This window comes from Protomyctophum bolini (assembly GCF_963924005.1).
Source record: "Protomyctophum bolini genome assembly, chromosome: 16".
NCBI lineage: Eukaryota > Metazoa > Chordata > Actinopteri > Myctophiformes > Myctophidae > Protomyctophum > Protomyctophum bolini.
In genome coordinates this window covers 30,309,539-30,327,136 of record NC_137877.1, presented here as the reverse complement: position 1 = coordinate 30,327,136, position 17,598 = coordinate 30,309,539, and the positions used below count along the sequence as shown (strand labels likewise).

General features: G+C 44.6%; 1 protein-coding gene across 2 annotated transcripts in view; it reads left to right on the top strand.

The window, feature by feature from the left end:
• map3k13 (mitogen-activated protein kinase kinase kinase 13) overlaps window positions 1–17,023 on the top strand; it is a 36,476-nt gene extending 19,453 nt beyond the window's left edge. For both annotated transcript variants that reach the window (XM_080785730.1, XM_080785731.1), the window contains 13 exons: window positions 3,289–4,014; window positions 6,243–6,426; window positions 6,793–6,984; window positions 7,747–7,905; window positions 8,048–8,206; window positions 8,339–8,447; window positions 8,825–8,934; window positions 9,078–9,194; window positions 9,722–9,865; window positions 10,850–11,600; window positions 11,874–11,944; window positions 12,253–12,547; window positions 13,628–17,023. In XM_080785730.1, coding sequence (XP_080641856.1) covers window positions 3,354–4,014; window positions 6,243–6,426; window positions 6,793–6,984; window positions 7,747–7,905; window positions 8,048–8,206; window positions 8,339–8,447; window positions 8,825–8,934; window positions 9,078–9,194; window positions 9,722–9,865; window positions 10,850–11,600; window positions 11,874–11,944; window positions 12,253–12,547; window positions 13,628–13,729 — 3,054 coding nt within the window. In that variant the 5' untranslated portion in view covers window positions 3,289–3,353 and the 3' untranslated portion in view covers window positions 13,730–17,023. The remainder of the gene's footprint in view (window positions 1–3,288; window positions 4,015–6,242; window positions 6,427–6,792; window positions 6,985–7,746; window positions 7,906–8,047; window positions 8,207–8,338; window positions 8,448–8,824; window positions 8,935–9,077; window positions 9,195–9,721; window positions 9,866–10,849; window positions 11,601–11,873; window positions 11,945–12,252; window positions 12,548–13,627) is intronic.
• Window positions 17,024–17,598: the final 575 nt, after the last annotated feature.

Sequence of the window (17,598 nt, the reverse complement as noted above, 5' to 3'; positions counted from 1 at the left end):
TCGAGAGACCCGGAAAACAAATCCCTGTTCATTTTCCTCATAGACTTTTCAGAAAGTATTTATTTAAAGATGTTTACTCTTGTCGTGACAAATCATGACAACAAACACAATTTTTCGGGCTGAACAAATAATTAGAAAGAAGAAGAAAACGGCAGGTTACAGGTTGTTTTTCTTCTTTGTAATTATTTGTTTGGTCCAAAATATTGTGTTTGTTGTCATGATTTGTCACGACAAGAGTTGGCTTTGTACGACGCTTATAAGGTCTTTAAATAAATACGTTTTGAAATGTCTATGGGAAAAATGCATTGGAAACTATTTCCTGGGCCTGGCGTCGTCATGAAAGGGGGCGGGACTGTGACGCTCTATAGTGTTTGTTCGATGTCCAGTAACAGGAGTCTCCCTCTCTCTCAGCTCTTTATACAGAAAATATATGTTCAGGTGGGCTGCCAAATGTCCACCAATCAGAAGAGAGTATCCATTTATCAGCTTCAATTTTTATCATATAACAGTTCCAATTTTGTCTGCTCATTTCTTTGTGTCATCACTTCACTTGTTTACCTGTGTCCTGTGTTAGTGTTCTTTTTTGATTGATTGATTGATTGAAATATTTATTAACAGTTTGCAGAATTACAGTACATTTCAAGCACAACTCAATACAAAGACTGTTAACTGTGAGTGGACGACCCATTAAAGCATTACACTTGTTTACAAGAGGGTCCTTGTTCAATTCATCAAAACATTTAGAGACGTTTAGAGATTAGAGATTAGACACACCAACGGACCGACATGTTCCGACAATGCGGAAACAACGGTCGGACATGCGCTGCTCCCGTGCTTGCGGTTAGGGTTAGGTTAGGGTTTGAGGTAGGTCTGCGGCTGCGCATGCTCCTCCTGTGTGGGCACGCACTTGCACATGTGTATGCATGCATGCATCTTCTTCATGCACGGGTGTCTTTCCGTCCGCTCAAATATGTCCGCCCACCATGGCCCACGTCAGAAGCACGGCTCTGAGGCGCGTCCATGGGGTGGAATTACAGCGTGGGGCCCTAGCTGTACTCGCACGGGTCGGTTGTCTCGACTGTGGACGGGAAGGATTTATTGGATACCTGAGAGAGCTGTTCTCTCCTTCCCCCTGCACTCTCAGCAGCCGGCTAAGAGAAAGCCCTGCATTATAGATGAGCTGCTGGCAGTCACTCCACTCTCACAACGCTCAGGTTACCCCCAGCAGATACACAACATGCATTCTCTCTCACTCACACACATGAACGCACGCACACGCACACATGCACATGTGTACACACACACACACACACACACACACACGCACGCACGCACATATATGCACGCACGCAGACACACACACACACACACACACACACACACACACACACACACAGTCACACACACACACACACACACACACACACACACACACACACACACACACACAGAAGCCAGGCACAAGATGTCCAGAGTCTATGGCTATATGCTCTAGTATGGATGTCTGCATGTATACTACTCGCGTGAGTGTCCCGCATCGAAATGAGCTGATATACAAGTTCACAACATGTCTCAGAGATTGTACATTGGCATGTTCCGGTCCTTGTCACCGGTGCCCAACTAAGAATGAATCACCCTTAGGCATTGTTTGGCAGCTGTCCAGTTCTGGTCATGACATGAGACATAGTTCTGCTGAATTTAATTACGCTCATGCATGTTGCCAAGTGGGCAATATGTGTGTTCATACTAGCCGTCACTATTTCAGAGCCATCGTACTACAATGGAACCACAATGGAGTCCCCAGGACTCACGTTTGTGTTATCCTTTTAGCCTTATGTCTTTCTGTTTACATTTTTGAAGTAATCCAAAAAACGACATACAGTATAATCCTGTGTTGATGTTACACTCTCAGGGTTAAATTAACCGTGGCGTGTGTAGTGTAGACAGGGTGCATTTTGGATTGTGCCACGTTACACAGTTGAACTCCCTTATAACTCCCTCTCTGATCTCCGCCTCTCCCCCCCTTGTGGACTTTGGTTCCAGCTGTACAGAATGTATGCTGTCTCTCTCTCTCTCTCTCTCGTCTGTAAACACACAGGGTGAGCTATACAGTCACAAAGTTCATAGTGGCAGAGCGGCAAAGTGGGGTAGGTGGTTGACCATTGACGATATTCAGACCGTGGCCATTTTGCCAGCAAGGTGCTAACTAGGTGCAATTTCCCAGAAACCCATTCATCCAAACAGAAAAGTCTAATTGTGTTGAACAATGTCAAACTCACCAACATTGGAGCTGTACAGAAAGCTTGAATTATCCTCTTTCAATCTTTAAAGTTTTTGTTTAATAAACATCCACCGTAGACATGTTATGAACTACTTCCTGTCAAGAAATTCTGTGCAGGTTTTTTTTTTCTCTAAGTGTCAGAGTTTGGGAGTGCTCATTGGATATCATTCAACAGCCCTGCATTACTGCATACCACCTGTTTTGAATTTGCACATAATGCAGGAGGTTTTACTAAAAACGAGCACTTCCAAACTCTAATACTGTAAAGAAAATACCTGCAAGGAATTTCTTTACAGGAAGTACATGTCTACTACGGTGGAACAACTTTACAGATTGAAAGAGGATAATTCAAGCTTTTCGTACAGCTCCAATGTTGGTAAGTTTGATGTTGTTTAATACAATTACATATAACTTTTCTGTTTGGATGATGATTTATATAGCGCCTTTATCCAAGGCGCTTTACATAGATTGTGCATTACATTCACCCATTCACACACACATTCATACACTGATGGCAGCTGAAACCATGCAAGGCACCGCAACCAGCACATCAGGAGCAATTAGGGGTTCAGAGTCTTGCTCAAGGACACTTCGATACTAACTCTGGGGGAGCCCGGGTTCGAACTGGCAACCTTGCGGTTACCATCCAGCCACTGTGTTGATGTGGCATCAGCTTCTGAAAACAGCACTTAGCTTCTTTAGCCTGTCCTGGCCTGTTCCTGCTCCAAATGTTGGGCCACCAAATAATAACAGTTAAACTGACAATTTTGGGCACACTGATTCACCTATTAATGACTAATCCCTCCAACGTGTGGCTATTGAAATTATGTCATATGGCACCCAAGTCTATGGACTCTGTTTAGAGCACTTTGATGTCATAGAGTGGTAGCCAAGTCTATGGACTTTTCCAGCGTGGGACCAGCCTGACTTCTGCACCTGCCTGGACTATTGCGATGCTCCATTTGTTATATACTTTGTCTTATTATCCCTCTCTCTCAATTCTACAGGTGACTTCTGATCCAGGCAGACCAGCGTGTTAGGAACACGCCCCTCCTACGTCACCGGGCAGTCCATGCATATGCACGGCACCATGGGTAGCTCCCCAGAGGTGCTCTCCTGGACCTCCTGCCCGAGCCTGCTGGTAGGCAAGCTGAAGGAGGAGCTGAAACTCACTGTGGTCGGGGACACCATGAAGAAGTCCAATGTGCCCAACAACACCCCCCAGCAACCCCAGTCGCCTCAGGACCCTCCCTCTGACCCACCCCCCCAGATCATCACCGATCTGGCCCCTCCGATGCACCTGGCCGTTCCCCTGCAGACGCCGCAGCCGCCAGGCCAAGACGAGGTTTCAGGCCTGGGCGGAGGAATAAGCACCCCCAACACGGCCCTGAGCGAGGACTCGATGCGCAGCGATGGGGGACACTTTGACAACAGCGTGCTCCAGCTCCAGGAGCAGGACAATGAGGAGGCTGGCTCGCCGGCCTCCTGCGACCACATGGGCTGTGGCAGTGGAGGGGAGGAGGGCACGGGCGAGGGGAACTGTCCCATGGACCACGGCGGAGGCGGTCGGCAGAGCCACCACCACCACCCGCATCCGGACGACATCAAGCTCCACTTTCACAGAGCAGGGCCTGGGTCGGGGGGCTTCCTGGAGGGGCTGTTTGGCTGTCTACGTCCTGTCTGGAACATCATAGGGAAGACCTACTCCACAGAGTACAAGTTGCAGCAGCAAGGTCAGTTCCTGCTAGTGTCTTTCTTTAGGGAATTTTGTCAAAGCACTGAAAGCAGCATGCTAAGCAAAATCAGGGAACGTTGGCAAAGGCCCCCATGGGTATACAAGAACAGGCACATACAGTATCAAGACAGTTAATGAGATTAATTTGAGTCATGCAAACTTGAATGCATTTGAACATTAAAGCCATAGAACATTGAATCAGATTATAGGTATGCAACATTAAATTCTAGTTTACTTTAGAGCCATTCAACATTCAGTTTACACGTTTGAGCAATACGTAAGCCATACTGTATACATTGAAAATAATTCCATAAGTATTTCATGCCAGACTCTGTCTTGAGCCTATGCCAGACTCTGATCAAAAGGTGGAGGCTGGAGTGGTTGGAGAATGGAAGTGGAGTATGTGGTTGGATTATGGAAGTGTGACGTAATGATCAGCTGAGATTTGAATGAGGAATAGGAAACTAGGCTGATTTATACAATCAGCTGACAGCTTATTGCAGCTGAGGTGTTCAGACTCGCATGTCCCTGGCCTCTATGAACTAACGCTTTTCTATATCAATACTTTGTTATACATTATGCCATTCCGAGTATAATGTAAGAACAAAAATGACCGACATGTGAATATGGTCAGTTCAATTCAACTTAATCTTCAACTTCACTTCTTCACAACTTTTGCAAGTTGAGATTGGGATAAAGATTTAACTTGCTAGCCACAAATTCGCCCATCACTAATCTTATAAACCGTTGCCATCTGGCATAATCCTGACATGCTCCCGTCACATATCATCATAGCTGTCAATGTCAATTAATAGCAATAATAGGAATACCACAATAACACTAAGGTGCTGGGGCACCAGCAACAGTGATTCCATGTACCCAGAGTACATGGACCAGTACCCAAGCTGAAATATGCACTGAAACTGCAAGGCTATAGCTGTGTTGCTGAACACTGTAACACACACGCACGCAGGCACATGCACGCACACACGTTAAACATCCGAAAAACTGCAACATTCACCCGGTTTCTCCCTCTTTCTTTGTTAGGGACATTTGCTTGAATTTTGTCTGTTGAAATAGTATTGTAATCATGAACATTTTTACAATGCACAGACTACTGCAGGCCTTGTTAATGATATTTAGAAGGGAATTTGAAGCTCTGTGATTTCCAATGCAAGTCAATGGATGTGTAACACTGTTTGCCAGACCTAGGGGGGTGCAGAGTGGTGGGGGCTGAGCTTAGCGAAGGGTGAATTGTCGTTAATTATAATTAATTGATAAATTAAATTATATATTAATGAGGCAGAAAAAATTAAAAATCTAATATCAATCACTCTCTTTCTCAAATGCCTCTCCCATTTCTAACGATGTACTGTGAAAGCGTAATTGACTGGGCCTTCCCTGGCCAAGCGTATTGGCCGCTTTATGAGGGGTGCTACAGCTGTCCATTTGAATTGGGGTCATGGTAAAGGTGAGGCGTCATTCCCTCTGTGGGGGCCGCCCGGTGTAGCTGGATGTGCAGCCTACAAGTTATGGTCAGACATAATTGGGTTAGGCCCTGTGGTTGGTCAGCTGGCATTCCTCTGTGCTCCAATAGCAGTGCTGTGTGTTCAGCAGCACAGCCTCTCCTCCACATTTGTTCCATAACCACATAACAAGGATGAAACAGGATGTGACTCATGTCCTCAATGCATGGACACTTATGGCTTTTTCATGCGAGGCCTTCAGTTTATTTTTGGTCCGTGTGGTTTGCTGATGTGGCATGGCTCCCTTAATTACTACATCATGTGACTAATTATGTCACATGATGTGTTTTTTCTACTTAATAGATAAAACACAATATAGTCTAACAAGGTTGCAGTCCTGTACATGTCTTGTCCTCACTGCTATTGTCTATTGCTATTGTCTCTTAATTTAACCACTTAAGCCCTATATACTCTTATCGTATGACAAATAGCGAACATAGATCTGTACATCGTATTTTATTTATTTTTATTTTTATTTTTGAAAATGTGATAGCCAGGGTACACCAGGGTTAATGTTCTTAAACATGGCGGTCACAATAAGCTATAGTTCGTATTTACAAGGAAACATTCACTTTAGGACAGGGCAGCTAATTAAAAGTTGAGACAGGCAATACAGAATATTTTATACATCATGAATTGCTACAACCTGTAGTACATTGAGTTTGAATGTGTTGGTGCCATTTTCCATCTGTGCATCCAGACATGTGGGAGATTCCGTTTGAGGACATCTCGGAGTTGCAGTGGCTCGGCAGCGGGGCTCAGGGAGCCGTCTTCCTGGGCAAATATCACTCCGAGGAGGTGGCCATTAAGAAGGTGCGCGAGCAGAAGGAGACGGACATTAAACACCTGCGAAAACTCAAGCACCCCAACATCATCGGTTTCAAGTGAGTCCGTGATCACCTTGTGTGTTTTGTAGGCTCTTTTTGCTGCTTGCTATGGTGACAATACCATTCTCAAACATGCAAGTGCACTGTGTCTGTGGTGGCCCTCTCACATTACACTCTAATTAGTCTCTCGAGACAGACTGTTGACTCCGTCAAGGATAAGAGGGTGCTGTTTTTCCTTTAGTTTTTAACGATGGGTTCTCAGATCGCACTCTAATTGATGCTCATTAGCTGGGAGAGAATGCCTGTCGCACTTGTGTCCTTTGTATTACTAGCAAGCGTCCGATAAGAGACATGGAAATAATTGCCATGGTGTTTTGTCATTTGTAAAAATTCTATTTCTCTCCCTGTGTTTCTCCATCCTAGGGGGGTGTGCACCCAGGCCCCGTGCTATTGCATCCTCATGGAATACTGTGCCCAGGGCCAGCTGTACGAGGTTCTGAGGGCAGGACGGAAAATCACTCCCAGGCTTCTAGTGGACTGGGCCACGGGCATCGCCAGTGGCATGAACTACCTACACCTCCATAAGATCATCCACAGAGACCTCAAGTCCCCCAAGTGAGTGTCTGATACATGTCTACTAATAAGCCAATGAGCTGCAGAGGACGATCCCAGTTATTGTATTTCACAAGTTAAAATACGTTTCAGTTCATCAATTAGCACATGGACGAATGTGATCTGCATAAATGCACATATTGAATTTCCAGAATTTCAGGCACTCGCTTCAGAGAAATAGTTTTGTATTGCCAATGATTTTCACTGTAGTTGGAGGGAGATTTTGCACCAGCCTGATGCATGGTGTGATCAGGCTCACCAAAAATGCAAACTTTGCAAGGCTGAGGAAAGTGTTTTGTTTTTGGTCTCCAAGAGTCCAGCTACAACACCTCAGTCAGTTGACTCTTAGCCAGTGTGTCTGTCTGAGCTGGAATGTCATTTTCAGCATTAAGAAAACACCAGCCGTTAGCCCTTATATAGCGAGTCTATAGCGAGACACAATGTCCTGGCTTGTCCAGCCCGTGGCCCATTTCCCTAATCAATATAATGATGCTGAGGCAGCTCTAAAGTCAGCAGAATGGTAACAGACTGAATCTGCTGGATAGGTCACGTACTCTCCCTCCCCAGGAAGGATGATGCAGACACAAAGATCTGTAACAGTCTCTTTTGTTTCGGTGTCTAAAATAAATAATATTTAACGATTACATTTGAAAGACCTTCAAGACATCTTGTTTTCTTCTCTGTGTGTGTGTGTGTGTGTGTGTGTGTGTGTGTGTGTGTGTGTGTGTGTGTGTGTGTGTGTGTGTGTGTGTGTTTATTTCTTAGTGTTTTGGTGACACACAACGATTTTGTGAAAATCTCTGACTTTGGAACATCCAAGGAGCTCAGTGACAAGAGCACTAAGATGTCATTTGCGGGTACAGTGGCATGGATGGCCCCAGAAGTGATCAGGAATGAGCCTGTGTCTGAGAAAGTAGACATCTGGTAAGTGAAATCTTCTCATTCTTACAGGAAGAGAAACAGCAGGTTGATAATAGCATAATCCACACTTGATCTCACCAGTCATGTTTCTGAGTTCTACTCCTCAGTGTGTTAGAAGTTGTGTAACCCTGCTTGTGCGGTGCAGGTCGTTTGGCGTGGTATTATGGGAGCTGTTGACGGGAGAGATCCCCTACAAAGACGTGGACTCTTCGGCCATCATCTGGGGGGTCGGCAGCAATAGTCTCCACCTACCTGTCCCTTCCACCTGCCCCGACGGCTTCAAAATCCTCATGAAACAAACATGGTGAGTTAATTTTAGATAACTTACAAATGCCATATATGTATCTTTATTATTATTAACATTGCTTATCCCTAACAATAGCTGTATGCATAACATGTAGAGTTACCTCTTGCCATCTCCATTTGTTCCTCCCAGGCAAGGAAAGCCAAGGAACAGGCCATCATTTCGTCAGATCCTGCTACACTTGGACATTGCTTCTGCTGATGTTCTTGGAGCCCCTCAGGAGACCTACTTCAAGTCCCAGGTCTGTTGCACGAGCATAGCGTACATTAAAGCACATCAGCTTTTGTATAGGCTAGGGTTCAAGATAATGATAATTTCGTAAAGATAAGTCTGGTATGCAAAAGCATAGTGTTTCAACTGCAGTTCAAGAACGCCAAGCTTTATATGTTTTAGATAACATTGTTCTTGTTTTTGCGCATACCTTGAGTTGAGCTAGTGTGAAAGCACTTCTCTGACCATTGAGATCTTTGACAGTCAAAGTATTTTGTTTTGGTGACTAAATAATAATTATTACATTTGAAAGACCTTCAAGACATCTTGTTTTATTTTGTGTGCGTGCGTGTGCGTGCGTGTGCGTGTGTGTGCGTGTGTGCGTGCGTACGTGCGTGTAATTTATAGTCCGAATGGAGGGAGGAAGTGAAGAAACACTTTGAGAAGATCAAAAGTGAAGGCACCTGCATCCACAGGTTGGATGAGGAGCTGATCCGACGCAGGAGGGATGAACTCAGGTATTAAGTCATGTCAGCTTATATGCGCTTATCCAAAGCGCCTTACAGTGTCATCTGGATGTAGCTTCATTATTTTGTACTAAACAGCGTTGATTTGAAACAGTCATTTCAAATTGAGAGTGCATATCTCCCGATCCTCTCAGGCATGCATTGGACATCCGGGAACACTATGAGAGAAAACTGGAGAGAGCCAACAACCTCTATATGGAGCTTAGTGCCATCATGCTGCAGCTGGAGGTCCGAGAGAAGGACCTGATGAAGTAAGTACACAGATAAACCCCTTACTGCTTTGCAAACTATCCCATCTTACCTTTATCCTAATCCATTATTGGGACGCTTTGTACCCATTGTTAGTGTAGGTATGGAGCAATACCTCACTGTGTCTTCATAATGGGTATAGAAGCATTCTGGAGCTATTTTTCAAACAATAGTCTATTAGTCAAACAATTAGCTATATTCTGTGAGTCACATGAGTACCAATTCTCAGACAATTTCTAGGTTTCATCTTAAAATATTTAGATTAACAGTGTTAACCGTTAACTGTTGTTTCATTGTCGTTTGCCTGACCTTAATTTTCACAGAAACATTCTTTATAATGTTTTTTTCTTTTGAGAACCCTGAGTTTCACAGACATGCATTAAGCATAGTCCTAAATTAGGTTCTCTCGTCATCCAAGGAAAACACTTTAAGAACTTATAGCAGTCTATCATTGGGCTTCAACAAAAGCACTTGGCTCTGCATGTCCTGCTGTATATCCCTACTAATGCTGTTGTCACTCTCTCTGTAGGAGAGAACAAACAGTAGAGAAGAAGTATCCAGGCAACTACAAGCGCCACTTGGTCAGGCCCATTGTTAGGCCCAACGCTGTGGAGAAGCTCATCAAAAAGAAAGGAAGCATGTCCCATAAACCTGGGATGCCTCCCACCAAAAGGTTTGAGCCCTGCCAGTCTGAACACATTTCAATAGAAGAAAAAAACATTTAAGCTCCTTGACAATAATTCCCTGTTGTTGCTGCTCTGCACATGTCAGCATTTGCAGGTTCATCAAGATGGGATTTACATACAGTACTAGTACACACACTAATCCATACCGTAATCCCCAAAAGCCCAGGAAAGTAAGACAAATTGACCTCGATTTCAACTCTCATTATATTCCAGTTAAGTCATGTGGCGCCATATACTGTTCAGCATCATTGGCTAATTATTTTAATATCACAAAAATCACACCTGTGTGAAGCGCTATATATACATATTTTATGACGTAATTTTCAGACAAAACAAACAAATCAAACATTAAACTCTGTCCATGTCAATGGCGTTTTTAATGTTTGTGTAAGGAAAAACAAACCTGTATAAACCTGTATACAAGATAGAATGAAATAAGAATCACACCCGTGTGAAGTGAGGGGCGCTCTTATCATTATACATCATCATACATCATCTCATGAACAACTGAATTTATGATTGGTTAGCCGATTTGCTCGTCTACATACAGTATGACGTAATTTTTCCCTTCATTGTCAATGGCATTTAATGTTTGTGTTGCCACAAATTTACGTCATATTCGAGGGACATATGACCTAATTTCTCCTTTCATTATCAATGGCAAATATGAGACGTGTGGGGACAAAAGCTGTATATAGGAGGGGCTAGCGCCCCTCAAACATCACACCCGTGTGAAGTGAGGGGCGCTCTTATCATCATACGTCATCATACATCATCTCATTCTGGCCAATCGCAATTTGCGTCCTCACTTATTTTGTATTCAATGTTTGTGTTTACACGCTTTTGTCTTCAATATTTGTGTTTACACAGACCCTCAAAGCTGGACATAGGGGGGGCTAGAGCCCCTTAACAACATAGGCATAATTACCTACCTCTTGTGCATTAATATTGCCCATTGTACTCCTATCCAGGCCGGACTTGCTTCGTTCTGATGGTATCCCGAGCGTTGATCCCCTCCCCTCCCCGTCACCCTTATCTGGCAGCCCCAAGGTGTCCACGCCTCCTGGCAAGGCCCGCTACCGGAGCAAACCTCGCCACCGCCGCGCCAACAGCAAGGGCAGCCACAGTGAGTTCCCTGGGGTGCTGAAGCCTGGTCCCGGGGCAGCAGAGGAGAGCCAGGCCCTTGACGGGGAGCACTACCACTATCATCTCCATCACCTTCATCACCACCACCCACTACCAGATGGCCCCCTCCTGCCCTTGAAGGGCCGCGTGGAGGCCGTTGCCAACTGTGCCAACAACTTGCGTTATTTCGGCCCGGCCGCCGCCCTCCGCAGCCCCCAGACAGATCACCTGCAGCGGCGCGTCTCTGGCGCCAGCCCGGACATCATCTCCACTGCCGTGGACGCGGCCTCGCGCCAGCGAACCTCGTCCACCGGTTCCAATCCCGTTCCCGGTAGCGGTGCGGGCTCTCTGTGCCCCTGCTGCCAGGCCCATCCCTTCCCTGGCTGCATGCACTGTCAGGAGACTCCTCCCGCCTCCAGCCACCCAGAACTGCCCCTCCACTCTCTGCTCGGCACCCAGGAGGGGACATCGTCCACACCGGCAGCGCCTGGCAGGGTACCCGACCCCGCTGCTGAGGGAGAAGACACAGAGAAGGCAGAGCCGCAGGAACAGGAGGCGTCCTCTGGATTGCCCCGCACAGTCAGACCACTCAGGAAGGTAATGGCTGGCCTTAAATCCATGAGATTGTGTGTGTGTGTGTGTGTGTGTGTGTGTGTGTGTGTGTGTGTGTGTGTGTGTGTGTGTGTGTGTGTGTGTGTGTGTGTGTGTGTGTGTGTGTGTGTGTGTGTGTGTGTGTGTGTGTGTGTGTGTGTGTGTGTGTGTGTGTGTGTGTGTGTGTGTGTGTGTGTGTGTGTGTGTGTGTGTGTGTGTGTGTTTAGGAGTTATTGACACTATGATGGATAATAATAAAGATAATTTCTCCTCTATCAGGGTGGTGATGAGTCGTCTGAAGAGGAGGAGGGGGAGGTGGACAGTGAAGTGGAGTTTCCTAGGAGACAGAGGTAATCGATGCGTTAGCATCAACATTTTGCTCACATGGATTTAACTTCATTCATTCAGACAGATATGATATGATATTTTAGAATTCCCAGTAGGCCTACCAGCCAAATATACCACTGAATGACACTCTCTGAAAATAATTACATGAAATTCTACTTTCCCCATCTAATGTATGTCTCTCTTCTATTGGAAATCACCCCATCTCTTGCCTCATCCTTTCTCCCTGTCTTCCATCTACTACTTCTTTTCTCATCTCACCCTTCACCCCTTGTCCTCCATTTTCCCTCGCCTTCCCGTTGCGTTCCCATAGACCTCACCGCTGCATGAGCAGCTTCCAGTCTTACTCCACCTTCAGCTCAGAGAACCTGGAGTCTGTGTCCGACGGAGAGGAGGGCAACACCAGCGACCACTCCCACAGCGGGCCCCTGGAGCGGATGAGCACCAGCCAGGAGGAGCACCTGGACGAACTGCTGTCACACACGCCAGAAATCCCCATCGACATCTCCACACAGTCAGACGGCCTGTCCGACAAGGAGTGCGCTGTACGCAGGGTCAAGACCCAGATTTCCCTTGGCAAACTGTGCTCCGATGACCACAGTTTTGAGGTCAGACCACAAGGCCTTGTGCTGTTTTTGTTTGGTTTACTGTAGTTGAGAATGGTGGGGAGCAGTGTCAACAAAGAAATCTCACTTGAAATAGACAGACAGACAGACAGACGGACGGACGGACGGACGGACGGACGGACGGACGGACGGACGGACGGACGGACGGACGGACGGACGGACGGACGGACAGACGTATTGGACGTATTGGACTGGAGGCACCGCTCAAAAACACCAAAATGTTCACGCTTATTTCCATTGTGGTCCAAATGTGTGTGTAAACAAACTAAGTGCCATGTGTTTGGTGATATCATACCAATCACATGGCTGATGATAACAGTTATCACCTTTAATTGCCCTGGGAGAAAGGAGTGATAAAAGCACAGAGGCAACAACAAGTGCCTGGGTGATGATTTAATTTATATGAATTATAACCCTTTAGTTTGTCAGCTGAATAGGATATGTTAACACTGTAATCAATGACTTGTAGGCCAGAGATATCTGATCTGTTACTGACTGATATGGCCTCACACACGCATGTATACACGCTTACACACCACCAGGCCCACCAGTTGCTGGAAAACCGCTGAAGCCGCTTTACCCTACTGGCCAAAGCTGGAACTACAGGCAGGAACTACAGGCAAGCGAAGTACATGCAGTCAGGTTTAACAGAGCGCTCGTTCATGAATCGATTCAGGCGCGTTCATGAAGGTTAGTACTTCCGCATTTGAGCACCAAATTAAGAAAAATGCGGAAGTGGAGTGTTCTTCCAGGTGCTTCAAACGCCACTGAGCAACTTCCATTGAAATGAATAGCTGGGGGGCGGGGCAGTCTGCCCTCTAGTTTATAACTCGGTGGCTTGCACGTACACACTACACATGCACGCCAGCACATCTCTACACCCCTCAATGTTTATCTCAGCTATGTATTTTGCTTATTCCTATAACTTTGTGTTCTCTGATATTTACACTGCCTTGAATCTGAATGTTGAATGAAATGTATTTTTTTTAGCATAAGTTTGATCTGTAACAATATATACTGTACTAATATCTCTCTGTCTTGTTGACTGTTTTTTTCCCACAGAATCCACTACAGTTTGGTGACTCTGATTGTGACTCGTCAGAAGCAGAATGCTCTGATGCCACTATTAGGAACAACAAACAGGGGGCCCCATCCTCATGGTGAAATCCCCGGTGGGCTCTACTTTCTCTTTGCCTGGAGGCTATCGAAACCCACTCTGCCCTATAGGAACTACAGCAATAAGAGGACCACACTGTAAACAACGCTTCCCATAGCAAAAACATCATGCAGTCGCTCTTAGATCCAACCCTGTTCTTGACACCACCTACCCCTATTTTCAACCCAGCGTCCAGGCAACCCAAAAGGCAGGGATTCCCTTTTGAATGATATTGTACAGAAGATTGTGTAACATTCATAATTTATTTTTGTCTGAGTTTTGAGGGAAAATCAGGAACTCTGTACATTCTCTGAGACTAACAAAATACAAACGAACAAAATAACAAAAGACACAAAACTGAACATGGGCTGACTGTGTGGTGGTGAGAGACGGAGGATGACCATGAAGATGACAAATGAAGATGATGGTGAAAGATGCAGTGAAGATCTTCTGGACACCAGGGAGGGTCATGTCATTATGGTGTGTGTCAAATATGTCTATCAGTAAGCGCTGGTCTCTCAGGTTATGGCGTCATAAAAGGTATTCTGATGTGGGTCGAAAGAGGGGCTCTGGCCATTTGATTTTCAATACATTATAATCTAATCATTAGATTCTAATGCATCTAATGATTAGATCAACCCCCCTGCCCACCCACCCATCCACTAACCAGCACTCTCTGATTACAACTGAATTGCTTTATCATGAGTTTACAGTACAAAACCCCAGAACGTGCTCCCTGCCCTGGCTGGCAAGGTACCAGGGAGACATGAAAAAGGTCCAAACACCAGCATGAACAGCCTGTCTCATCCACCCGACTCTCCCAGCCCATCACCCCTTTGTTGGCCAACCACGGTAGGCATCTAGTTATCAGGATTGCTGCTGAACCACCCCTAGCATGTCTGATTTGGCTCGTATGTGCAAAGTCTGCCAGAAGACTGCATGAGTGGACAACCTATACGTAGAGGAGAGGAGACACAGACCCAGCTCACAATACGGAAACAATTAATAAAGAGAGACATTTCTCTCCCAGATTCCACAGTAGGACCCAACACATCCTTATCAGAGACATACCGACATGATCATCATCATTAATCAGATGTCATGAGCAGATCAAATGTCAGTGTTTATGAATATGAAGCCTTTCCTCTTCACATGACTGTGATGGTTTCAAGTCTCATCTCAGGATTGCTCTAGAACTGTGAGAAACCAGACTGGACCAATTGTGTGTTTGAATGTTTTTGAGTTGCATATTATTATGGACCATGCAGGTATATAAAAATGTCTTAAGGATAGCCTTGTCCTTCAACCCTTTATTGTGGTAATAGACATTAATATTATGTAGCAGAGTAGAGCGTTTTAGTTGCCATTATGGTGCAGTATCCTTTTTTATACTAAAACCCCCAAACAAAAACAAAAATAGGTCCAACACTCTCCAATTTTCAATTTTCTAGCAGGGTAATACAGCACGATAGAGTTGTGTGTTTGTGGCAAGGCACTAACTGCACCGTTCAGTGAAATGCAATGTCAAAAGTACAGGCACCTAATGTAATGAATGAACAGCAATAACGTAGCTTGATGCTCAGGTGAAGGATTGTTTGCTCAGGACAAGAGGTGTCTAGCTGGCTGGACACAACACAGAGTGACAAAAGACAACAATTTATGGCTATTAGCTTATGAAAACCTATATTTTTTAACTATTTTCTGTGAACTTGCCTTTTCCTAGTTGATGCTCAGGTTTAAGTTGCTGAATGAGAGTAGGAGCAATATTTCAATCTCCTCTAGATGGCGACAGCTACAGTGAATTGTTTTGCCTTGTTTTGTGTAAATGTAATGCTTTCATTCCTTCTAATCCTCAGCCAGTGACATGGGCACCATGTTGATGTGAGCACTGTGTTCATGGAGGAATCCTAGAAATATTACTTTTATCTTGTCATATTTGAAAGGGGATACTGCATCTTTGGGAGCTATAAGGTATTTTTCCTTGTCCCAGTGTTTGTCATCCATCTAGATAATTTTTGTAGTTATGATTGCAAGTCAGGGTTGAAGTTAATAAGTTAATGTCAAATGTATACATGTCATAATTGAAGTGTGTAAGGAATATAAGCCAGAGACAAGGCCACAGAGCAACCAGTCCGCTCTTGGTTTTCAACGACCTCATCTCAGTGTTAGCCTCTCCTGTATATACAGTAAGCATCTGTAATTGTAATGTGACTTGTTTTCTGTCTTCTCCAAACGTATCTAAAAACAAGCTTGGGGCCTCTTTTTGCTGACTGGCCAAAAGGCTGTCAATAAGTAGCAAGCTAAGCTATGATCCGTTGATCTGTTATTTCATCAGTATTGAACATTGCATTGGGGTGTGATTCAAAGCTGGGCTCATTTTGGAAGTTTGTGGGAGGCAGTAAACTTTTAGCTTCAGAGCTGGATGGAGATGCTTCCAACTGGTACTGCATACACCTGATTGTCCATGTTCAACCTTCTCATGTTTACGAGTGAAATGTTATAACCTAATGTAATGTTATTACTGGGAAATTAGACCAAGCTGTTAACAGCATTGTCTTTCTGGCATATATCCCCGTGAGTATGATTGTTGTAAAGTTTTAAATTATTTTGAGTATTTTTTTCTTTTCTTTTTTGTAGCTGGTCTACATGATTATGGAATTAATTTATTATGAATGACTGGGCATGTTTAGTGTTGTTTTTAATTTCAGGCAGCTTTAGAAATGTTATGTCTCGGGTTCCTTTTCATGATAAGTATTATGCAAAGAAAGCACAACAAATGGGTATGGGAAGTGGACAGTATGTGAAGCATAAAAAGGCATATTTAATCACAGCATTGATCTGGGCATCTTACCGTTTAATTTTTTTTGGAGGTATATTTTGTCTTTTACTTGTCTTACATACTGAAAACATACTGAAAGATTCTCTTTGATATCATTAGACATCAGGTTAGGATCGTGCTGGCTTTACAATTATGCACAGCAACATCAAGTTTTCCTTAAGATTATGTCTTGATATATAGGCTATAAGGCAGTCTTCATGCCCGGAGACATGTATAATACAGGTTCTGTCAATTCTGCAGTGATCTGTCCCTATTCTTAACCAAAATACAAATGACTTGAGTTTCTGTACAAGTGACTAAGTATAGAAGTTAAAATGTATTTTGTCCTATAGGCCTACCAAACATCTGTTTCTTTGTCACTCTCATTTCTCATATTTCCAATTCCTTCTTCTCTTCTTGAATGGCATTATGATCAACCAATCCTGACAATGTCCTGTATTATTCTGTGTACAGTGCAATGGTTATCCGGGAGAATAAAATCAGAGCAAACAACTGCATGGAATAAACGCTGATGTACTGTACCAAACACCCTGTGGTCTCATGTCTGTCTGTTTTGTTCTTAAAGAGAAACAACGATGAATTTAATTTCAGAGCACTGAAACAAATTCCAATCAACTCTGTTGACATGGCAATAAAGTATTGAATCTTAATGTATCAGATGGGCCTGCAGCAAAGTTATTAGTGCAGCCGGCGAAAACTAGAGTTCTCAACAGGCGCAGGCGCGACGTCCCCAGAGAGGATGTATAGGGCCTTAGGGCCGATTCATACTCCCATTTCGGCGCTGTAGTGCCGAAATGATTTCGGCTCGTCAGAAATTTTCAGTAGCACCGAAGAGCCGACTTTAGGACGGTACCCGCCCCCCCGAACCTCAAATGACGTCAAATTGTAGGCTCTACAGCGCCGAACCGACTTTTATTCGGCTCTAAAATAGGAGTATGAATCGGCCCTTAGTCCTACTCCTCCTCCCAGCCAACGCTCCCCACTGACAGGTGGTTACCCCCCCCCCCCCCCAGAGAGGACGTACAGGGCCTTAGTTCT